Source organism: Chrysemys picta, chromosome 2, assembly GCF_011386835.1.
Source record: "Chrysemys picta bellii isolate R12L10 chromosome 2, ASM1138683v2, whole genome shotgun sequence".
NCBI classification, from domain to species: Eukaryota; Metazoa; Chordata; order Testudines; family Emydidae; genus Chrysemys; species Chrysemys picta.
The window spans coordinates 150,826,276-150,851,046 of NC_088792.1; the positions used below are offsets into that span (position 1 = coordinate 150,826,276).

The 24,771-nt window shown below is 49.3% G+C and overlaps 1 protein-coding gene across 3 annotated transcripts; it reads left to right on the forward strand.

The window, feature by feature from the left end:
• The first annotated feature begins 985 nt into the window (after nucleotides 1-985).
• STAMBP (STAM binding protein) lies at nucleotides 986-24,434 on the forward strand. 3 transcript variants are annotated; one of them, XM_005286504.5, is made up of 11 exons: nucleotides 986-1,173; nucleotides 2,481-2,548; nucleotides 3,506-3,721; nucleotides 12,080-12,155; nucleotides 13,543-13,638; nucleotides 14,442-14,817; nucleotides 16,160-16,284; nucleotides 17,808-17,945; nucleotides 19,691-19,803; nucleotides 21,048-21,147; nucleotides 22,168-24,434. In XM_005286504.5, the coding sequence occupies exons 3-11, from the start codon at nucleotides 3,519-3,521 to the stop codon at nucleotides 22,222-22,224; spliced, it is 1,284 nt and encodes a 427-aa protein (XP_005286561.2). In that variant the 5' UTR covers nucleotides 986-1,173; nucleotides 2,481-2,548; nucleotides 3,506-3,518; the 3' UTR covers nucleotides 22,225-24,434. The 3 variants fall into 3 exon arrangements, with proteins under 3 accessions (XP_005286561.2, XP_005286562.2, XP_065440464.1); XM_005286505.5 differs by having other exon boundaries at nucleotides 1,056-1,647; XM_065584392.1 differs by having other exon boundaries at nucleotides 1,056-1,173; nucleotides 2,319-2,548.
• The last annotated feature ends 337 nt before the right edge of the window (nucleotides 24,435-24,771 follow it).

Sequence of the window (24,771 nt, forward strand, 5' to 3'; positions counted from 1 at the left end):
TGACTTTATACTTAACTTGCATGTGCCTCATTTTCCTCATCTGTAAAATTGGGGTGTTTCCCCACACACCTCTTTAAAATGTTACAATCATTGGATGGAAGGAGTTAAGCAGCTAACTCAGGCCTCATGATTTTTGTGCAGGATGTTGGTGTTTGGAGTTTACTGTGCAGGACAGCTGGGATTGTTGTGAGAGTATGATACAAAATACAACACTTTTGCAAGGAACACACTTGGCTCATGAGCTTTTACCTCTTGTGACATATAGTGCCCACTTAAGCAAAGAATGGCATTTATGGTACAAATCAAGTATGCATTTGCAGGTTTCTGGGGTAGGATGTTTTGCTGCCCGATGGGGAAAAAGTCCTTTTATGTATTGAATATGGTGCTAAGAGTCCATTCTATATGCATCCGAAGAAGTGGGCTGTAGCCCACAAAAGCTTATGCTCTAATAAATTTGTTAGTCGATAAGGTGCCACAAGTACTCCTGTTCTTTTTGGTGCTAAGAGGTACTCTTTAAACATGTGTCATGTAGTATGGAGAGCCTGGCTTGGGCACACACTTTAGACCTTGCCCTTGTACATGGCCCTGGGTGGCTGGAATTAAACACCAGGTCTTAGGCAGCAAGGGCACCAGCCCCTGCTCTTGCCTGAGCCATCAGGGGAACCCTAGGGCTGTGAAGTTGTTGCAGTCAGGGGGGCACAAGGAGGGTAGCCCCTGTCCAGGCAGGGCTAAGCCCCAATACACCCCCACCTTATTCCCCTGACAGGTCGCGGCCCCTTTAAGAGGCCACTCCCCTCTCTTACCCCAACCCCGGTCTCATAACAGGCATGATTTCACTTCCCGTCCCCATGCCTATACCAAGATGGCCGCCTCCCGTGACTTCCGGCCGCCTTCACGCCCCCATTGTTCCCGTACCGGCCAATAAAGTGTTGAGAGGCTAAAAGGCAGAGACCCCAAACCGGATGAAGCCGTCTGGTTGGCTGTTGAGAGCGAGGCTGGCCCGCCCACGCCAGGCCAGAATAGAGCTTATTCATAAGGGGCGTGGCCCGTAGCTCAGACCGAGGCTGAGGGAAGCCCAGCCACCCGGAAGTGGAGCTGGTGCTGGGCAGCTGGCGCCACACACACCCCCTTCGCCCTTTGGGCTGAGAGGACCCGTGGCCCATCGAGCTACAGGTCAGGCCCTGTCCGCGGCGGGGGGCTCCGGGGTGAGGCTGTCCCTGGGGGAGGGGCGCTGAGCAGACCCCGGCCCCGCCCCATCTCTGAGGTTGTGGGAGGTGTGAGACCCCTCGCCTGTTCCCACCGCCCAGGAGATGGGACCGGCCACCTTGCGACGGGCGGGGCCTTTGCTGAGCCCTCAGGGGCCCCTGCCCCCTAATCGTGCTGACAGCTGGGGGGGGGGGCGAATCTGCGAGCGGCTGGGCCCCCAAACAGGGCTGCCACCAAAAGACAACACTGGGGTAGCCTGAGTGATCCATACCCCCCACGCTGGCCGGCGGGCAGTGTGTGCTGAGCACCTTTCAGGTTTCCAAGGGTGGCTGCCTCAAAAGAGGGGATGATCCTAGGAAAACCAGGACAAGTGGCGACTCTGCCCCCAAAACGTGGGTGCTTGTTCCGAAGGCTGTCCCTGTGCTGCCTCTTATGCTTGTGGTGAGCAAGCTGTGTCTTATTGGGCTACCTAAACACCACGCTCTCTGTTAGTGGTGGCTTGCTGAATGGCTCCAGAGTTGTAGTTAAGTGGAGGGGAAGGTAATATGTTATGTACTGGCAAGCATACAGGAGCTTGCTGCTGTAAAGGCATATTCGTCTATACAGGGGAGTGGGCTTCTAGTGAGCTGAAACTCCCTTTATAGTAAAGCCTGAATATTCAGTGGATTGCGAGGTGCAGATTGGAATTTGACCCCAGGGCAGATATGTGGGAGAAATGATTTCACTATAAGCCTGGTTCTGCAGGCGCTGAGCAGGGGCGGGACGGAGTTCAACTCTGCTCCTGAACAGTGGTTTCCCTTGTTCTTGTGTGATGGAGCTCAGCACTGTGCAGCCTTAGGTCATGAAAGTGGATTCCACTGTCTTATGTTTATAAGATGAACAGAGTATATGATGTTTATTAAGGGCCAAATCCTACAGCGCTTGTTTAGGAAAAATTCCCATTGAGTTCATTAGGCATATTGGCAGAGTGAGGATGAAGAACTGCAGGATTTGAGACCTTCAAAAGGGGTTCTTGCATGAAAGTAAAGCTGGAAATGATACTTCTTTTGCCTGTAGCCCTTCACATCCCCAGGTCCCTGTTGTATCTGATCAAGACCTTTCCCCTTGTTTAGTGGGAGGATGCAAGAAATCATAATGCAGTGATGATTGGTGGCAGTCACGTTGCTTAGGGATTTACAGGATGTTACAGATCCAGCACTATGATTTCACTGAAGGTTTAATCCATAAACTGTCTAGTTCCCAGTGGGTGATACTTGGAAACTATCTGCTTTTAGGAGTTCAAGTGGCTAGCACCCGTCGGAGAGCAGAGAGGCCGGTCTCCATCAACAGGACAGTGACACAGGTAAGGATTCTTGTGTGAAAGCGTTCCATTCTGCAGTGCTTCCTGAACCCTTTGCAGTGCTTTCTGCCTGCAGCCTGCCTCAGGCTCCTGAAATTATCATTGGGAACCAGAAAGGAGGTTGATGGTCACTCGGGAACGTGTTTGACAGGGCCCTGATGGGAGGAGAGGGTAGAATCTGGCATTGCTAGGGTGAAGAGGGTGTTTGCAGGAGCCAGGTGGGATCAGGAGCAGGGAGGGTTGGATGGGGTACTGTGCTTTCTGGTTGTTAGAGGGAGATTCTGCGGATTCTTGCTTTTATTTAGTTATCCTATATTCTGTGGCAGCCATTGCCATGGAATCAGAACACTGTATGAGATTGTATCACTTACCTGTAGCTAGGGTGACCAGACAGCAAATATGAAAAATGGGGACGGGGGTGAGGGGTAATAGGAGCCTATATAAGAAAAAGACCCAAAAATCGGGACTGTCCCTATAAAATCGGGACATCTGGTCACCCTACTTGTAGCAGACACGCCATAACCTAGTTTCTTACAGCGAGTGGGGGTAGGTGACTGATTCTTCCTCAAGTGTCTTGAGACACCATTGTTTACGGGGAAATGCTTGTTTAAAGAGGCGTCTTGCAAAACACCCAGTGGTGGACAGTGGTGAGATTCAGACTCAGTCTGATCTCCCCTGAAAACTTGAATCGGGGTAATTGGGGCTCAGGTAATCACGAATGAATTTCTGCCCCCAAATCAAAAATGCATGTATCTGAAAAGTGAAGCTCTGATGAGAGCTTGGCTTCTCCTAGGGTTCCTCCCACAGGACTGCTCAGCCCAAACACTATATCCCCTTTCCTAGGAAAACCACTTCCACCTCCCTTATGTCCCGGTGAGGATATGTCCCTGATAAATTTGGATGTAGAGAATATACCGGGATAATGTCTATGTCCATGCATTGTGTTCATTCTCTCTCTAGCCCGTTGGCCCTCATGCCTGACCACACAGATGTCAGCCTCCTTCCGGAGGAGCGAGTCAGGAGGCTGATCCAGATGGGGAGCTCTGTGGAGGTGAATGAGGATGTCCCGCCACGGCGATATTACCGCTCTGGGCTCGAAATCATCCGCATGGCGACAATTTATTCTGAGGAAGGCAACATTGAGCGCGCCTTCATACTGTACAACAAGTATATCACGTAAGGGCTCCTTTGCTTTGCATGAGGATAACTTACCGTAAGCTCTTTGGGGCTGTTGTCTTATTTTGGATGTCATGCACCATATATTACAATCCAGGAGTGACTAGGAGTCAGGAGAGCTGGGGTCTGTTCTGTTGGGCAAGTCGCATCCTTGCTCTGTGCTTCAGTTTCCCCATCTGCAAAATGGGGATGATGATCTTTACCCGCCTCTTCACAATGAATGAAAAGCTCTACATAGGTGCCAAGTATTGCTACCATTGAATGGCTAGACCAAGGGGTCAGCTTTAAAGTCCAACATCCCCCAAACCATCCACGCTAGAAATGTTCTCTCTAGTGTTGGGAAGCGTGAGTTAACCCTTAAAGAACTGAACAGGGATATGGTCGCTTTATCTCTCTTCCTCTTTGCCACTCCCAGCTGCTTCCTCCTCCTCACGCAATGCCAGGCCCCTATCTCTGACAAGACCCCCTTACCCTAGAGCAGTTCGCTCCTGCTGCCCTGCCCAGCTTAATGCTCTTTTCATTCTCATCCTCCTTGGGTGTGCATTCTCATCTGACCTGGCATTTACTGGCCAATGAGTAGAAGCCAGCAACAGATCTTGTGGTCTGGGCTTTGGGACAGGGTTGGATGTTGGGGCTTCCTTCGTTGGACTGCAGGGTGAATAGCACTTAAGATCTTAACTTACCTCTTTTCTCTGACTGCTGGCATAGCTCTCCCTGGTGCACCAGCACAACCTTAGCTGTGGTGGGGGCCAAGGTTTATTGCTGTCCCAGGCAAACTGGGAAATGCCCTCTCCTCATCACTCAATCACTAAATGTTCTGCTGTTGAGGCCCCTGGCCAGCTGGTACTGTCAGCCTTTGCTCCTCCTGCTGCCAGGTGACTGCAGCATTTTGTAAGAGGCTGGGAGCAGGGGCCTTTCCCAATCTGTTCTAAAACAGTCCACACATGGCATACAGTCGGTTTACCACTTCCTGGGGTTTGCTTTTGTTGGCAAAGAAATTAACAATCAGAAAGTTTGGCTCAAACAACTTCCCTGGCTTGCCTGCTGCTCCAGTTCCTCCTTCAGGACTGCTCAGCCCACATGTAAGATCCCTTCTCCCTTATATTGAGGTGGGGATCATGAGTCCTCTGCCTCAGTGAACCCATTTCTCCCTTTCAACGCCTGCTAATAAGGCAGAGCATGTCTGGCAAAGGCTGTCAGCCTGTTACAGGGTTAAAATGTAAAATGCTCCCTTTAAAGTCACAGGTTAGACCTGATTATGCCTCTGACCTATAAAGACTGTCCTCTGCAACTTTTGTTGGCGCTGGTGGGTGCTCGCGCCCACCCCCAACTGCAGCCCTGCCCCGACTCCGCCCCCTCCCTGCTCCATTGGATCCCTCCCCAAATCCTCGCCCTGTCCCCACCTCTTCCCCAAGCGCACCGCATTCCTCCTTCTCCCCCCTCCGTCCCAGGCTTGCGCAAATCAGCTGTTTCACGGCGCAAATGCTGGGAGGAAGGGGGGAGAAGCAGGACGTGGCAGCCCGCTCAGGGGAGGAGGTGGAGCGGAGGTGAGCTGAGGCAGGGCGGGGAGCTGCCGGTGGGTGCTCCGCACCCACCAATTTTTCCCTGTGGGTGCTCCAGCCCCGGAGCACCCACGGAGTCAGCGCCTATGCTCTGCACTGCAGCCGTATGGTGTGAAGCACAACGGTGTCTCCTCAGGGTGGTCTTTGCAACCCTATTTTGAATCTGGTACACTTTGATCCTTATTCTCTGCTCTGGATTGGCAGGGAGAGACTCTTCCTTGTCCCCACGTTGAGACATCACCAGCTCCTCTCTTGCTGCCCGGCTGTACATAGGGGCAATGGTCATATCTCTACAGAGTGTCATGCCCTGGAGGTTTCCAAATGTAACTATGTTGGGTGATTGCTTTGTCCAGCACTGAAATGCACCCACCCCTGGGGTGAAACCTGACAGCTGCTTAGCCCCAGGCTGTGAATAATACCTTCTTGGAGTGCCTGGGATTTTTACCAAGGGTCAGAGGCTCATTTGAAAGGCTGCACTGAGGACACTGGTTCAGTATGGGCGTGTGTTAAGTGCTTGATCCTGAGAGGCCATTATCGACTCCCACCCATCTTCATGGGCACTCAGCACCGTCTGGGACCTAGCTGTGGATTGCCCTCACCTACTCCCGCAGACCTGTGGCTTTTTCTTAGCGATCTCCCATCTAATTGCTAACCCTGCCAGGCCCTGCTTGGCTTTTGCGTTCTGTCAGTCTGGGATCTCAAATTGTAGAAGGTTGAACTGTGTAGGCTGCTCTCTTTTTAATGCATTAACGTTGGGATTCTCACAGGTGCCTAAGGGAGTTAGATGCCCGAGTCCCAATGAACATCACACTCCCTTAGGCTCGTTTGCAAACTCCAGCTTCAATTTATTTTATGCACTTTCCCTGAATCTAATCAGGAACTTAAAAAAAGAGGGCCCACTCCCCAAAGTATGACGGTGGCCCACAATGCCATTCAGTGTCCTGCTGGCACTTGCTTTTCCAGGGCGTCTGTACAGTTTTTTCCTCACCCGACCTTGTTAAATTCAATACATTTTTCTCTGATTAGCTTGGACTCCAGCCTCTCTTCCCCCCTGCCACTTCCTGGGCTTTTATGGACATTGCTCTGGGCTCTGTGGGAGGCTGGTAAGTGTAAAATCAAGTGGAATCTTTCCAGCTCCGTTCCTCGCACACTGCTACGTAAAGCTCCTTTAGCTAAACAAATGTTCTAATCGCTTCTCCATGATAATGGCAACAGACGGTGGTGAGTTCCCTCTCCAGGAGCCGTGGCATGTACATTTCCCTGGAAGCTATGTGGTCTGGACAGGTCCCGGCACTTTGCTGTCCCTAATGCTGGTGAATTGAAATTAGCCTTTCGTTCTACCTAGATTTGATTTACTCGGCAGGATATTTTATTTAGTTCCTCTGGGCCAGAATTGGTGTCACCTACTTTGGCGCTAATCTGAAATGGCTCCATTGAGTTCAGTGGAGTTACTCTGGACTTGCGTCACTGTGAAGGAGGCCCGAATCTAGCCCTCTGCATTTGCTTCTCTGTCATCTAATCCAGCAGACAAAGGCAGAACGAGATCCAGGTTGGAGGCTGAAGGTAGATGCATTCAGACTAACAATAAGGTGCACGTTTGTAACTGTAAGAGTAATTAACCATTGGAACAATGTACCTAGTTGTGGTGGATTTGCCATCGCTCAAAGGTTTAGAACAAGACTGTGAAAAGATCTGTTCTAGCCCAAGCAGGCATTGTGGGCTTCATGGAACAGTCACGAGGTGACGTTCTCTGGCCTGTGTAATGCACAGAGTAAAGGATCATAATGGTCCCTTCTGGCCTTGTACCCTATGAATCTTCCCTGCTTGCCCCTTTCCAGCTATAGGGCCAGACTCCCCTGTTCCATCAGTGTAATGCCAAAGGCACGTCAGTGGTTGGTTGTTACCCTGAATTGGCTTGGTTGGGCGAGCAGAGTTTGTCCCATAACAAACAGGGTGTGGGTGGGTGTGGCTATGTGCTGTAGCCAGGTACCGCACAGCAGTGTGTTATGCATTGGCCGGACTTGATTTCTCTAATTACACAAGTACATCTCTGGCCCTAAACTGCCCTGAGCCCTCGTTAGGCAGCTGGACGAAGCTTGCTCCAGCATATGTGATGCCTCCAGTGGGGCATACAGCCATGACGCTTCCTGCAGCTGGGGGCGTGTTAGTGGGAAAGCAGTGTGGGCTGACATCCTGGGTCCCAGCAAGTCCCTGGCTGCCTTTGGCAACTGGCATAAGCTAGAGCAGAGTTTTTTTACCTCGTTAGGGGACTGCCCCAGCACCGAGCAGTCTCAGGATCAGGCACTTCCCCTCTCCACAGCCAAGGATTAGGGCTGTATGCCCTGACCATGAAATATCCGATATTTTCAGGGCTACTTTGTTCCCTTAGCGGGCACAGCACAGTGCCATGGGGGTGGGGTGCGCAGACTTGCTGTCTTGCATGCTGTCCCCAAGACCTTGGGCTGTAAAGAACTCTCCTGCAGCATTGGGTCTGTTACGTCCTCCAACAGATCTGCAGCATCCAGCCTTCTCCCAGGTCTGGTTTTGCATGGTGGGGAGGAGTCCCTCATCACACTGAGCTTAAATAGAGTTGAGGGGGCGGGGCTTGTGATTGGCTTTGGGTTTCAGCTGTAGGAGCTTTAACTCTTGATTGTCCTAACTTTGATTTTTAACCATGTGTAACTCATGCTAACACAGTGGGGCTATTTATCCACCCCCAGTGGCTGGATGACCGGCTCCTGCTGCTGTCGCTATGCTAATAGGCCGGCTTCAGTAGCTCAGGCAGTGCTGGCTCGTACTTTTATTTCCAGAGTTCATCTAGCAGTGCCCCTAGAGGGAGACAGCCAATGCTAACAGGTGCAGCTCTGTGTCTGTGTCTGATACAGAGATGCAGTTAGAATCCACAAGTTCTACGGAACCTTAAGGTCCTGATCCTACAATGGGATCCATGCATTAGCTTCAGTGTAGCTTTGCCTGGGCATAGATCTGCTCAGTTGGATCCAGATAGGGGCGTGCTCCCACCTTGCCACTGCATCTGGTGCTCCCAGCCCAGCTGACTGGAGGGGCATGGGGCTGACTGGGCCCCCTGATCTCAAGCAGAGTTGTCTCTTCCTTGGTACATTCAGTTCTTGACCTCTCAGCTGAGCCTGCCAATGCAAGAAGCCAATCGGAGGGTGACTTATGTTCTAGGGGCACCTGCCAGCTGGCAGATGGACTGAGGTCACCAGCTCCACACAAGCCAGTGAAAAGCTATGAGATGATCAGGGATTTTGAGTCCCGGTTGGCCTGGCTCGGATTCTCGCTGGCGAGGGAGAGGGAGGGAAACCCTCTGTGTCCCATTGCCAGGCCTCTGGATCTATTGCTCCCGATTTGTGCGTCTGCAAAGGTCTCCCCGGAGCCAAGTGGTGGCTTCACCCTTTCAGGGCAAAGCGGTTGTTGAAAGCTGATCCCGCAGCACTTGCCCACCCATGCCCGTAGCCCCATCAGGTGCCTACACAGCAAAAAAACAAACCCCCGCAGCAGCGAGTCTCCGAGCCCGTCTCTCCAGACTCAGGCTTACGTTGTGGCACTGAAAGTAGCTGTGTAGATGTTCCTGCGTGGCTGGACCTTGGGGTCTGGTTTTCAGAGTCTGTGCCGGAACATCTACATGGCTAGTTTTAGCGCCGAAGCACAAGCCTCAGCCTGCAGACCAAGGCTGAGAGACTTGCTGGCCACAGGTATTTCTGCGGGGTAGATGTGCCCCTTATGCCCACAAGTAAGGAGTTACTCCTGTGAGTAAGGGGTGCGTAAACAGAGACTTTTGTAACACACGGATGGGTTTATTTCGTGTCGCTGTTCTCTGACCTGATTGATTTCATGGTACCTGGGTTTTCTGTCTTTCCTTAATGATCATGTTGGGTCTGCCATGTGGCTTTTCCTCATCTGCGGAATCCTGCTTTGGAGCATGTGCTGAAACCCAGCCTTCTCCCCACACCCCAGATGTGCAGCTCCTGTTCCTGCCCCATCCGAATGACTCTCCCTCCTCTCCAGCTTTGAAAGTGGTTTGCAATGATCCAAGGGTCATGTCGCCTGCTTCGCAGCTGTGTGCAGGGAGCAGCAGGCCATCCGGGAACACAAATCGGCGTGAGGAATGTTTTTCATGCTAGTTAATGCGCTCTCCAATATAAACTCCGTGGTCATAAACTCTGAGGGCGAGAAGGAACCGTAAGGGTCAGGTAGTCTTACCCCCTGCCAAGATGCAGGATTTGTTGTGTCTAAACTATCCAGCCTCCTTTGGAATCCTCCAGTGAAGAAGTTACCGCAACCTCCCTAGGCATCTGTTCCATTGTCCTACTATTCTTACAGTTAGGAAGTTTTTTCCTGAGATTTAATCTAAATCTGCTCTGCTATAGTTTGAACCCGTCGCCTCTTGTCCTGCCTTGTGTGGCAAGAGAACAACTTTTCTCCGTCTTTTCTATGGCAGCCTTTCAAGTGTCTGAAGACCTCTCTCATATCCCCCCCCTTAATCTCCTCTTTTCCAAACTAAATATCATTCCCTCAGCCTTTGCTTGCACTCCATCCCTTTGCTCATCTTTGTGATCACTGTGCGAGCTCTAACTGGGTCAGGTATGGTCTGATTGTTTCCTTGTACCACTCTTCCTTGGGCTACTGCTTAGTCCTTTCTGTCCCTCTTCCCTCCACTGGGTATCTGCCAGTCACCATTTCTGCTCCTAGCTGGTTAGCTGGGAGGGTGGCTGAAAGTCCAGTTCAGACACTGGAGCAGATGCCACGCTGGGAGATGGTTACACAGCCAAAAGTGCCTTGTAGCAGATCATCATAGTTGGCATTTATAGCTGCTTAGCCTGAAGTCTAGGCATGTGAGTAAGTACCTTGCTGGAGCAGGACTGTCATGAATAGTCCTCTGGATCCTTCGACTATTTTGGGCTCCAGTTTTAACTTCTATATAGCGCTTCTCCTCTATGGGCCGTATAAGCATTAATATGCCCTGGGAGTAGGTGCTCTTATCCCACTGGGATAAGAGAGAAGGTCCCTCTCGTGAGCCAGTAACTAGTTAAAAGATAGGCAACAAAGAGTAGGAATAAAGGGTCAGGTTCCACAATGGAGAGAGGTAAATAGCAGGTCCCCCTAGGCATTAGGGGACTGGGAGCAGTGGTATTCGACATATTCATAAATGATCTGGAAAGGGGGTGAGGTGGCAAAGTTTGCAAATGACGCAAAATTACTCAAGATAGTTTCAGACCAAATCTGACTGCGAGGAGCTGCAAAGAGATCGCACAAAACTGGGTAACGAAATGGCAGATGAAATTCAATATTGATAAATGCAAAGCAATGCACATTGGAAAACATAATCCCAACTACCCATACACAATGATGGGGTCTAAATTGGCCGTTACGACTCAAGAAAGAGATATTGGAGAACTATCCATGATGACTCCGAAAACATCTGCTCAGTGTGCAGTGCCAGTCAAAAATGCTAACAGTGTTAGGAACCATTAGGAAAAGGATAGATAATAAGGCAGAAAATATGTAATGCTGCTATATAAATCCATGGTACGCCCACCTCTGGAATTCTACATCCAGTTCTGGTTGCCCCATCTCCAAAAATGGGAAAGGTACAGAAAAGAGCAACAGAAATGATTAGGGGAATGGAAAAGCTTCCATATGAGGAGAAATTAAAAAGACTGGGATTGTTCAGCTTGGAAAAGAGATGACACGCGGGGTGGGGGGAGATATGATTGAGGTCTACAAAATCATGACTGGTGTGGAGAAAGTAAATAGGGAGGTGTTATTTACTCCTTCACATAACACAAGAACCAGGTGTCACTGAATGAAATCAATAGGCAGCAGGTTTAAAACTAGTACTTCATACAACACACAGTCAACCTGTGGAACTCATTGCCAGGGGATGTTGTGAAGGCCAAAAGTATAACTGGGTTCAAAAAAGAATTAGATAAGTTCATGGAGGATAGGTCCATCCATGGCTATTAGCCAAGATAGTCAGGGATACAATCCCATGCTATGGGTGTCCCTAAGCCACTGATTGCTAGAAGCTTGGACTGGACAGCAGGGGATGGATCAGTCAATAATTATCCTGTTCTGTTCATTCCCTCTGTCTCTTCCTGGTTCTCAACTCAGATGCTCACTTTTATTTAAGCCATATGAATGGGGGAAATTAGCTGATTCCCCAGCTACTGCGCAAGTGGTTTCATTTCCCTTCTGCAGGCCCTGAGTTAGCGAGATTCTGAGGCATGTGAGTAACCTCGCTGACTTTAATGGAACAACTGTCATGCTTCAACTGTTGTGCTTAAGTATCGCTCTGAATTGGAGCTATCATGTATAGTCTGCTGTATTCTGGGTCTATTCAATTTTACTCCAGTTTGAATTTGTTTTAATGGAAGTTGTTGTTGCTATCCATTATCATCATTTAATGGAAATTGTTATTGTGGAATGACGAGGAGTGTTTGTACATCACCAGGAGCAGTGGGGTCCTAGTCCGTGACTGGAACTCCTGGACACTTTAATATTACAAATGATTAAGTGTTCCAGGTGCTGTACAAAGACAGTCTCTATCCCAAAGAGCCTGGGAGGAGGTTAATCTTTGGAAGTTGCTATTGATGAGGAACGCACAAGCACAGCAGAGTAGTGGATGTAAGCATTGAGCACTGCAAGTGGGAACGCAGAGCACATCTGTGCTAGGCTGCAAGAAACCCAGCTTAGAACGACTGTTGTCTTCCATCTCTTCCTGCGTCTTGCAGCCACCGTTTGGAAACGCAATCTTTCTGCTCTGCGTTTGCAGGCTGTTTATAGAGAAGCTGCCGAAGCATCGCGATTACAAAACCGCCGTCCTCCCTGAGAAGAAAGACACAGTGAAGGTAAGTTGTCGCAGCTCGCAGTGGTGTTACCAAGAGTCTCTTTCTCTCTCAATAATTTCTATTAGACAACATTAAAATAATAGATGTTGGCAGTAGAAAAGGACCTGGTGTGTCGTGTGGTCTGTCATCCTGCCGTTGCTGGGTTGTTCTCTATTGGAGCTGGTCAGGAAAATGGAGAGAGGGTTCCGGTGGAAAATTGTTGGGGTTTTTTTGGTCAAAAACTTGAATATAGAAAAGCCAAAAACTGACATTCCTATTTGGAAATGCTGCCGCGGTGCCTCATGGTAGTTCAGGTACCTCTTCCTCCCGTTCTCCTCTATCGGCCAGACTTCCAGCCCTGTTCCCTATTGCTACACTGTCTGTGGTATTGTCCTATCTACTACTCGCTCTCTGAAGTAATGGGGCTTCCACCCCGTCCCGTGGGAGACCATTCCCAGTAGGGCAGGTCTTGTTAGAAAGTATCTTTCCCTAATATTCAGCCTAGGTCTTCCAGTGTTTTGGTCCTTGGATTGCTATCCTCTCTTCTCCTTGGTATTCATTGGGCCATATTCTTACGGCAGTACGTGAAATGCACCGTTCGCACAGGCCAACTTGCATGTTCACCTCCCTATCCTGCATGTGGGCATTGGGGGTGTTGTGGACACAGGCTTCAGAACAGACAAGCTTGGCTCGCTGAGTCTTGAGCACAGATGCTCCAAAGGTTTGGCTCTGGGGTGGAGGGGAAGGGGCGGCTGAGTCGGTTATCATTGCCTGCAGCCCTTGTTGAATTCAGAGCATTTAGCACCTCTCAAAATAGGGCCCCAAATGACAAGTCTCCGTGAGGGCCAGGGATTAGGACATGGGACTTTCTGAGTGCCGGTCTTGTGCTCAGATTGTGGCGCATCTGGGTAGAGACCCTCTAATTGTGAGCCTGTTTTCCCCCAAACCTCGTGCAGTTCTTCGGGGCTGCAGATGTGCACGTCTGGGTAAATGCCTGAGCGCGTCGCTGGCTCTCGCAGCACCCATGGGTGCCAGGCAGCATGGAACACCATCTCCCCGCCCAGCAGCCAGGGAGGGGGTGGGAAATGCGGACCGTACGCCCTTGATACGTCAGTATGTGATCAATGTGTCCCACTGGTGCTGCGTTCAGATGCGCCAGCAGGATGCTGCAGCACCATTTCTTTGTTTCTCTCTGGGTTGAGTGCTCCTTTCTCTGACTCCTGCTTCTCTGCTGTAGCCGTCCGTATCCCAGCCCCCTGCCAGTTTGTGGCTTAACCTCTCCTAATACCTCTTACTGCAGTAAGTATGGGAGCTGAGTTTACTTTGTCTTGGTGCTGTGGGCTTGCCGACCCTACATTCCCATCTGGTCTTGCTGTCCTGACATCGTACTTATTCCCTCTCCCTCCAGAAACTCAAAGAAGTTGCGTTCCCCAGAGCCGAGGAGCTGAAGAAGGAGCTGCTAAAGCGATACACCAAAGAGTATGTGGAATACAGTGAGCGAAAGGTGAGTAATGGTGTGAGGTGAAACGTTAGCGTCACAAATAAAACCGGCAGCTGCAAAGGAAACTGATATCCAGGGTCTTTGAACCTGCAAACTGGGTAGCTGGATTCTGCAATGTCGCATTGCAGCCTCGTATTGCACAGTGCTGGGAGCTAACTTCCTGAGCGTGTCGCTGCTGCCTTGTCCTAGACAGGTCTCCTGCTTCTTCCCAAATCACCTTTGTGCTTTCCTCCCTGCGTAAGGGCCAGGCAGGGAGGAAAGAGTCCCAGTCTGAGTCCATAAAGCCAGTCACCTTCTCCTCCTGCAGGTCGTTCCTCAGACCTCCCCTCTGCTGTGATGGAGACAGAAAACTGCCAGCTGAGGACAGGTGGCACGATGTGACTGCTATTAAGAATTGCACACATCCTATTTTTGTTACCCTGTCTGTTCCACCCCGGCCTCCTTGTTTGTCTGATCCGCAGGCTCGGACCTAAACCACTCGGTTCAGACACACTCCAGACAATGGGGTCCGAACGAGCTTGGTGCTGTATGTGGGAGCCCGTTGGGGTCCATGGGCCAAAGCGGCAGTGGTCTTCCACTTGTTTGACATGTGATCTGGTTGGTTGCCCTTTCCAGCCCCTTCCTGTGTGAGGATGTGTTTCAGCAGGTCATGTTGAAGGGAAGCTAATCTGTAAAGGATTCGTCCTGAGGAAGGGATAGTCTAAGGGATTGACAATGCCTAGCCTTGTTCCCTGCTCAGTTTACCCGTTTGTACCACAAGCCCCAGTGACCTCCTGTCTGTTGTCCATACACATTTCCTATTGCAGAAGAAGGAGGAGGAGGAGTTTGCACGTAATCTGGCTCTGCAGCAGCAGCTGGAGGAGGAGAGGCAAAGGGTTGCCCAGATGAAGCAGCAACAGGCAGAACAGGAGCAATTTAATGCCTTCGAGGAGCTGATCCGGCGCAAGGAGCTGGAGAAAGAGCGTCTGAGAATCCTGCAGGAATTCGGGAAGCCAGAGCTAGGTCCTGAGTCTCAGGGGGAACCCCTGATACCAGGCGTGGAAAAGCCCCCCACTGACTTAACCCCAAAGCTTCCTGCATCTCCTGTTCCACCTGCAAGCCCAGTGGTAGGGACAGTGCTACCAAAACTGCCTGTCGTGGACAGATCTCTGAAACCTGGAGCTTTGGGGAGTCCGGAAAACAGTTAGTACCTTTTGGAATTAACCCCTGTTAGTGACACTGGTGCCTGAACCTAGGCTGGATGCTAATAGAGATGTCGTCATAAATAGTGTCAGTCTCAAGTGTCCTATGCGAAAACGCACACACATAATGTATTAGACACCCTTCCGCTTTATCTCTAGCCCTCCTCATCCCTGCAGGGAGAACGGCTTCCACCCTAACTGTATGGGTGGTGAGTGCTTGCGCTGACCGAGAGAGTATCTCTGGAGTATCCATAAATAGCTCCTCCCCCTTTAAGAGGAGTAGGCATTTAAACCTGAAGATTGCTGAGCACTCTGGTCCCGATTCAACACAGCTCTTCAGTTGGACTGTTCTCCTTCTTAAAACTAAGCACGTGCTTACGTGCCTTGCAGGACGGGGATCAGTTTTCAGCTCTTTGCAGGATTCAGTCCCTTGTCAGATTCAGATCAAGGGCTGGATTCTCCTCTTACATACGCACCGAAGTGACTAATCGGAGATCAAAATTCGGAGCTAAGTCCGTGCTGATTTGCCATTTGATTGTCTCCCTCTGGCCTTTCCCTCCACACATGCCCTAAAAATATCAATACCCATCTGAAAGCATTTCTGGTCTCTAAAGGGATGCTGTCAAGATGGGGGAGAGGGGGAATATTAACGAGCCTGATTTTGACCACTCACATGGGTGCAGGACCTTTGCTGAAATCGATAGTCCCACTAGTGTGAGATCATAGTTGGGCCCAATATGCTATTGTCTTGTGTTACTCAGCCTTTTGGTCGCGACAATGGAGCATGGTTTCTTTTAAATCAAACTTCCTTTCTCCACTTAATGCTCTTGGTATTTTACCAGGCTAGAGAGAGGGAAAACGGGCTGGTCCATTTCACTTTCTGATTCAGTTCAGTTTTGCATCCTCGCTTTTGCACTTGCACAATTACTTGATTTACACACATAATTTGGGAAGCATGGTCCAATGGATAGAGCACTGGACTGGGAGTCCAAACTCCTGCAGATTCTACTCCTGGCTCCATCTAACCTTTGTGTCTTTAGGAAGGCCGCTTCCCCTCTCTGTGCCTCTGGTTCCCCATCTCCATCTTTGTAACGCCTTTTGAGATCTATGGATGAGAAGTGCTATATAAGAGCTAAGTAACACCAGTGATTTCATGTACTCGTTAGGAATATGATGAGCAGGTATTTGTGTACCTAGCTTATTGATTTTTAAACCTCAGCCCTGCGTTGTTTGGGCTGAAATGATTTCCCCTACCCCTTTAGGTATTGACCTTTCCTGATTTCCTGGTGCACATTGCAGCAAATCTTGCCTTGTATTCACATCTACCTTTCCTGTCCCCACAGACGTAATGACAGAGGGCCTTCGCCATGTCGTCATCCCCAAGGTGCTCTGCCATAAGTTCCTCCAGGTAGCAGATGCTAACACTGCCCGGGGTGTGGAGACGTGTGGAATCCTGTGTGGGAAACTGGTAAGGTGACATTCTGGATAAAGCCATGTCAATATCTTTGCCTTAGGTTCCCCTTTGGCCCCTTGATCTCCTAAAAAAAAAAAAAAAAAAAAAAAAAAAACCACCTTTTGTTGCGATGTCCTGCATTGACTCCGACTCTAAAGTCGGATCCTACATTGCCTTTAAATCATCATTGCATGTGACCTTAAGTTGGCCCTGTTGACTCTTTAAAGACCCGAACAGTTCAGGCTTTGGCTTTATGCTCGTTCCACCTTCACGAGCCTTGTCTTGATGGGTATTTGTGCTCCGCTGCTCGCCTTCTGCAATTGCATCGTGGGCCCCGATCCTGCGATCAGATCCATGCAGAATGGGATTGCATGCGGACAGGTGTCCTTGAAATCAACGGGGATCCATCTGCTGGGATCTGATTGCACGATTGGGCACCTTGTTTGGTTGGCAATCGGGTCCTTCTTTTCCCCCAAAAGGCTTCCTAATTATAGCAGCATAGCAGCTTCTCCCCAGTACTCCCAGCTCCCCTTCCTCCCCCTCCCCCTCCCCCCCCCCGCAGTGATAAATTCTTCCTCTCAAAGTGCTGTGTAAGAGCGAAGTATTTTATCATTATTAATCATTGGCAGCTGGGGATGGTTTTTTTAATTATTTATGCTATGAGAGCACCCAGGAGCCCCAGACATGGCCCAGGACCCCATTGTGCTAGGTGCTGTACAAACACCGACCAAAACAATGGTCCCTGCCCCAAGGGGCTTACAATTGAAGTAGTGAAATGGGCAGTTTTCCACTGGGGACTCAGACCCACCCAATACGTCACTGAGCTGCCGTTAGGGGGTAGTAACGTCCAGTCATGACTCATGTGGGTTAGGGTCAAATTGCTAACCTCATCGTTACAAGATTTCCTGGGGACCGAGTGGCAGGGACTTCTTGGGTCATCGGGTCCAGCCCTTTGTTGACCCCATTTCATCATCCCATTCATAACTTCAGCGGGCGTAATGTAGAAGTGTTCTGTTGGTATATGACCCTAAGCTTTTTTTAAATGTACATCCCAAAGCTTTCTGGTTGTCTAGCATCCTGTGGTAAGACAGACACCTTGGCCTCAGTTCTGGGCTCAGGACTGGGGCCTTGTGTAGTCAAGGCAGCGTATACAGCCGCACTAAAACTTGCTAATGCTCTGATGCGTTGCTCTGTCCACCATAGACTGCCTTGTGGGATCAGACCGTGTCGGGCTGGAAGGGATCTTGAGAGGCTGTCTAGACCAACCCCTTGCACTGAGGCAGGACCAAGACAACCTAGACCATCCCTGACAGTGATTTGTCCAATCTGTTTTCCAAAAACTCCAATGATGGGGATTCCACAGCCTCCCTTGGAAGCCTGTTCCAGAGCTCTTAGAGTTGGACAGTTTTTCCTGATATCTAACCTAAATCTCCCTTACTGCAGATTAAGCTCATTACTTCTTGTCCTGCCTTCTGTGGACATGGAGAACAATTGATCACTGTCCTCTTTGTAACCACCCTCTCCTTGCTATCTTCCAGCTGAGGAACGAATTCACGATAACGCACGTCATTGTCCCCAAACAACATGGAGGCCCCGATTATTGCAACACGGAGAACGAGGAGGAGCTCTTCCTGATTCAGGATCAGGACAGCCTCATCACTCTGGGCTGGATCCACGTAAGTGCTTCCCTGAGCCTGCAGGGAAAACTCCTAGCAAATACCCTGGAAAGCCGGTTTAAGGGGATAGGTAAAGTGTCCTCTATGGGATTTCTTCTTCTGATGCAGCTGGTGCTGGCCACTGCTGGAGGTGAGATTCTGGGCTCGGTAGTCTGATCCAGTATGGCACTGGAATGGGTTATCTAGGGAGGTGATGGAATTTCCTTCCTTAGAGGTTTTTAAGGTCAGGCTTGACAAAGCCCTGGCTGGGATGATTTAGTTGGGGTTGGTCCTGCTTTGAGCAGGGGATTGGACTAGATGACCTCCTGAGGTCCCTTCCAACCCTGATATTCTATGATTCTAACCCCTCTTTGTTAAGTCATTATATTGCAATGATCATTGCATGCAGAGCTTCCCAAACTGGCTGTGCATAGAAACAAAATCTTGGGCAAGTTCTTTCCCTTCTCTATCTCCTCCTCCTTCCCCCCCCCCCCCCCCAAATCGGGAACATCAATACTGCCCCCTTGAACATAAGGATCTTGAGTGGAAGCTTTTTCCCCTGCAAATTCTGTTTGGTATTAAATGCCACCTCCATCAGAGCAGAGAGCAACGCTGGCGTTTGCTGCAGGGAGCTCCAGTCATCCTCAACCTAGGAAAGCTGGCCTGTTCAGTACGGGGCTTTGGGAGATGAGGAAGGGTCTTGTGACCCCATTCTCCCAGCCCCCTGCCCTGGGAGCGCTCAAGAGGAAAAGTTCCTTATGCAACTTGAGAGCTACGCAGACGTCTCGGGTATTTTGCCTCAACAACGGAGCCATTGTCCGGCTTCCCTTCTGAAGCTCCAGCTCTGAGCCAGATGCCTCTACTTAACCCCCCAGCGGTTCCCCGGGATGGTGCTTTCCTCAGCTCCTCTTCCAGACCGCCCCACCACATGGTGAGCCAGCTCCAGATTCCTCTACTGCCTCCAGAGCTGGCCTGGTTCCCAGCCAGACTCAGCCTTCGGAGTGGTGCCAAACGCCAAGCAAAACATTTCATGCTGCGGAACGCGGTTTCCAATGTGGCAGCTGCCTTGCAAACACTGGCAACTGCAAGATACTGGCCAGATTGTCTCCCTAGGCACTAGCTTCCCCTCTCAAAGAGCCAAGGGACCTGCAGAAAGAGACCTTTCTTTTTCAGTAGGGGAGGGTGAAGGGTTGTGGGAGATTTGTTCTCATCCGAAAGGATCTAACCCCATTAAATCCATCCAATGCCAATTGATCTTCATTATTTTAGATGTTACAGCTAAGGAGGCTGGGAGGTGACAGTGTTGACTGGATTCTAGAATCTTCTTACCTCCTGCCCTGTTTGGTGTGGTTAAACAGCTAACGTGTTCCATCCCAGAAAGGGCTGCATTTCGTTAGTTTGTGAAGGGACTCCTATGTAGGGGTGCATATAATATAGCTTATAACTGTACTTAAGTGTGCTTTGAGATGCAAGATTACACGGGGCTTCTTCAGCCACCTACATCCTTTTCTGTGTCTTTCTCAGTTTAGTATCAAAGAAAGAGGGGAATCTTAGTTTGAAATGGCTGTTTTGGGAGTGGGAGGCGTGTTTGGACTGTCAAATACGGTAAAGGTTTAGCATGCTACTGCTCTGTTAATCGGTGTCACGGAATAAAAAATGCTCTACTCTTTGTGACCACTTTCAGTCGTTGCTGCTGTTTCAGATGCCTTGATCTCTGAGCCAGGCTTCTTAACTCTTTCCTTTCCTTTGTATGTATCCATGTTTAGACTCACCCTACGCAAACAGCTTTTCTTTCCAGCGTGGATCTGCACACGCACTGCTCCTATCAGATGATGCTGGCCGAGTCCATTGCCATTGTGTGTGCACCCAAATACAACGAGTAAGTAGGGGAGTGTGTTTGCTTCCCAAGCATGTCGTTCCTGGGCAGATGGGATTTTCAAAAGTGTTGTTTATTAGGTGTATTACGGTAGCTCCTAAACGCTGCAGTCATGGAGCAGGATCCCGTTGCGCTAGGTGCTGTACAAAGATGGTCCCCGCCTTCCAGAACTGACAGTCTTGTCAGCTTAGGCCTTGTCTAAACATCCAAGCTCTGCTGCTTTAGCTATCCTGGTGTAGTTAAAATAACACAGCCCTCTGTGTGGATGCAGTTATAGGAACCTTCATATTAGTCTGACTGCGTCTACACTAGGTACTGCTATAACTGTATCAGTCAAATCTCGTGGGGCCCCCCCACCAACAGTTCTACCAGTGCAAACCCTGTGTGGCGTTTGTGCAGCAGGCCTTAGGTGCACGTGTCCCCTGGACTTTGCTCTAAAGTCGCTTCGACATTTCTGAACAGCCCATCCCAAGCTCTCCCTAGAACTAGTTGGAAACTATTGTAGAATCATCATGTGGACTTGAGGGGTTGGCTTGGGGTTAGGCCGCATTATGAGATTCCAGAGATGTAGGTTCCGTTCCCAGCTCTGCTACGCATGCCCTGTCTGACCTGCCCCCGTATGGCTGACCCTTTGTTCCCCATCTGTAAAATGCAGAGAATTCCTCCTTTGTCTGTGTAGACCGTAAGCTCTTTGGGGCAGGGATGGTTCTGTCTCCAGGCAGCACCGCTGGGCCCCCTAGGAGTAGGTCTGCACTGCATTTGTAAACCTGGGTCTGTGGGACCCAAACTTGTGGACTCGGTGTTTCCAAGCCTACCCTTGAGCATCTACACTGCATTGTAAACCTGGGCATACAGTTGCTGGAACTGTGTCCTACAGCCGTACTCAATGCGTCCATACTGCACTAGGCCAACCTTCCGACTTGGGTCTGCGGCTTGAGCTGTGTCCACACTGCAAGAGGAGGGGTTGGACCTGAATCTCAGCAGCACTCAGGTCCCCAGTGCTTGCTGACCAGAGTCAGGGAGGTTGGTGTGGGGATCGGAGGGGAGGTTGAGTTCCGAGCTGAGTCTGGGTTTACAATGCAATGTAGATGTACCCTTGGTGACTAGGAGGAGGTGTCAGTGAGGGTTGCATTGTTAAGATGACATTAGAAGGAAAATGAGAAACCAAAACAGGTCTGACCTAAAGGGATTTGCTCTGCTGATCTTTTTAAGAGGCCCGGGTTGTTCAAAGCATCTTATCTCTGTAGGACGGGATTCTTCAAGCTGACAGATCATGGCCTGGAGGAGATCTCTTCTTGTCGGCAGAAGGGCTTTCATCCACACAGCAAAGATCCACCTCTCTTTACTGTAAGTACCTGAAGAGAAGGGACACTGAGAACTGCAGCTCATTCGGCTTGTTCAATCAATCACTGAAGTCGTAGCTATACTGCAAGGCTGGGCTATAATCCAGGGAAAGAAGGGGGTGTCTGACCACCCCCCTAGAACGTATGAGAGAGTCTGGTCTGGGTTAATCATTGCAGTGCTGTTGGGCTGGACTCCTGGGTTCTGTTTGTCTCACACTGTCTAGCGCTGTGACCTCTGGCAAGTAGTTTCCCCACCCTGTGCCTCAGCATCCTCATCTGCAGAATGGGGCTAAATTCCTACCGAAGACATGGTGAGAGGGAACTTGGAATGTCTTGCTAACTGGGGGTGGAGTCGTCATGTTCATTCATGGAGCAAATTTATCCATAGGGCTTGTTCCTGTTTCTAAAATTGTCTTGCCCCTCCGATAATGGAGGTGTCATGATCCAATGGACAGAGAATAGGACTGGGGGCATCTGGGCTCTACTCCCAGCTCTGCCAACGACTTGCTGTTTGACCTTGGACAAGTCACTTTGCCCTCTCTGTATCTCAGTTCTCCAGCTAGAAAATGAAGGGGCTAATGCTGCCTCAGATTTTATAAATACTTCAGTGTCTACTGATGACTAATGCTTTAAGTGCGAAGTATAAGTTATTCCTGGCAGAAGGGATAGTTTAACGGGTAGGACGCTGGATTTGGACTAGAGAGTCCTGGGTTCAGGTCCTGGTTCAGCCACAGACTCCCTGTGGGACCTTGGGCAAGACACTTAATGCTGCATCTGACGAAGTGGGTATTCACCCACGAAAGCTTATGCTCCAATACATCTGTTAGTCTATAAGGTGCCACAGGACTCTTTGTTGCTTAATGTACCCTGTGTCTTAATTCCCAATTTGTACAATGGGGGTGTAAGAATAAAATCCACTGATTGAGATGCTCGAGGCCACAGTGAGGGCCATGTAAGTAGGGTCAATAGAATGTAAGGGATGAAGATATTTAAATAACCTTCCCATTTTTCCTCTTTCTTTCAGAGCTGCACTCACGTGACAATAACTGAGGGAGACGTGGTGCTGATGGATCTTCGATAAGCCCATTGCCTTAACCTACTTCTTTACCATAAAAGATCTAACTTGTAGGCCTAGGGAAGCTTTTCCTCCCATAGCAAATGATTCCCACCGTACAGGGTGATTTTCAGTAATGACGGTGAGGTTGGTAATCTCCACTCGGAGCGCATGAGATCTCGGAGGCCACTCTCTGGTCTCGGGAGACGTTGAGATTCCGGGGGGTGAAAGGAAATATTAATTTGGATTTTAAAAAAAGAAAAAAACTAACACTCTGAGGATTATTTAACTCCCTAATAATCAGTCACTCTGCAATCCTTCCAGAAGGACTCATGGCAATAACTGTGATCCTAAGGCTTGACATTTGGATTGGGCTAACTGGAGAGCCTTTGAAAGGAAGCTCTTTCCAAACTCGGATCCTCCGAAGTTAGCCCATCTTCTTTTTTTGCCCCTCATGTCTGATCCTGTTGAACGGTCATAAGTCTTTCCGTTGACTTCAGTGGGCTGTCGATCAGGACTTTTGTAAAGCTCCAATGGATCTGAGACTCACTTACTTCCCCTGTAAAGGGGTCTTCGTGTAAGTGACATCTTCACCTGCATTTGGGCCTCCTGTGTGCTGAGAGCAATGTGAAATGAGCCCTCGGGGCCTGATTCTCATTTACACAACGTCTTTTCCCCCTAAAACCAGTGGTTCAATTACTTTACTTTAGAGCAGTGGGGGGGGGGGAAATGGTGCGAACAGCTCCGCCACTAACGAGCAGCCCTACAATAAATGAGTAGCGTGAGCACAATGGAAGGAATAGATACTAGACAGGAAACTGGTTTCAATTCACAGTTGCTATAAATAGTTGGTTAAATCGGTTTAAAATGACAAAAATGTAATGGGGGCGGGAGGAGAAATAGGATCCTTTATTTTATTATTGTTCCTAAATGGGAAATAACTCTGGTCTTTGTTCTGCTTCTTTAATAGTGCAATATGGATGGAAGAGGGTCATTTCTTATGGATTACTCTAACAGTGTAGCAGTAGGAAAGTCCCACAGCTCAGCTGTGCCGTCCATGTGATAGAACATGGAAGGTGTGTTAACAGCCGGCTGGCGAGAGAGGTGAAACAGTGTTGTCGTGGTTCTAACACTGCGTTCCCTTGGTAGGTTAATTCCTGCGGGGGAATGGGAAGTGTTATCTAGTCTAGCTAGAGGCACTTCGCGTGGGGCTTTTTAGCAAGGTCCAGCGGATTGGGCATTGGCCTGTGAGTCAGGAGACCAGGGTTCTGTTCCTGGGTTAGCTGCTTCCCTTTTCTAGATCTGTTTCCCAGTCTATAGAATGGGGATGATGAAACTGACCTTTTTTCTGTCATGTACATTGAGATCTACAGATGAAAAGCATCCTGGAAGAACTACACTTTAATAGCAGCAGGGCAGTTCTCAGGCATTTGGGGCAGGGTACCCCGGAGACCCTTTATCCACACTGGTCAGGGAAACTATTAGAACCATGCCAGAATTAACTGTATTCAGATAGTCCTGGATCTGAACTTCTCACCAGGCCTGAGGTCCAGAATGGGTCGTTCCTCATTCTCTGGGTCAACCATCCCTGACGATTGGCAAAGTTGGGATCCAAATGCCTCCCTGTTAGTATTCACGTCATGTCGCGAAGAATCCTCTATTAACCTCCGTAACCCCTTGCTACTGCTTGACTTCTCCCCTAGGAAGCCAAAGTCATAGAAAGTTTAACTCTCCTTGCCAAAGTTCACACTCCCATGAAGTCCTGAGATGATCTGTTTTCGAAAGCCTATTGTGTAGAATCACTGAATGTTGTAGACAAGTGTAATACGTTGTTCACGTCAGATGCCAAACACTGATTCTTCTCTCCCCTCTCTCCCCCATTGCATCTGTCTTTCTCAGTGTCTGTTAGTCTTGGGAGAAGAAATGGAGATAACCACGTGTTAGAAACTGTCCCACTTTTTAATACTCTTCATACATTCTAACTCTGTGATGTGTTAGATTATCGATGAGCGTTAAATGTTAACAAGCCGGACTTTTGGCTCAGCGTAGAGTGAAAGCTTTTAGGCTTTCATTCTGGAGCAGCTGACGGTAGTATGAGATCCTACATTTGGCGCCTCCTTCTTTTATCAACACATGCACAGTTGGCTTTTCATCTGGAATATAATATGTGCCCTTACTGACCTGTTTTGCTGTATAAAATTCTTTGGTGTACAGTTTAATACAGATCGATGATATTATCTCGGATGGGTTTGTTTGATCATTTGTACAGCAGTAATAGTTTGCACTGATTTAACCCTTTTCATCTCAGGATACAAAAGGAGAGAGAGATCCCTGTTTTATGGAGGGGGAGTGAGTTGCCCAGCATCCCACCACAGGAGAGACCCTGGTTTACTGCCTCCCGAGTTCTTGATCGGACCTTGAGGTCATAATTGGAAATAGATTATTCCTAGCAACAAGAAAGGAGCAGAGCAAATAATGCTATTAGGGACTTGCCCTTACAGATCTCATTTACTTGGGAACTGTTTAGACTTGCAGGGGTTCTCCAACCTTTTTCCTTCTGAGACATGTCCCTCT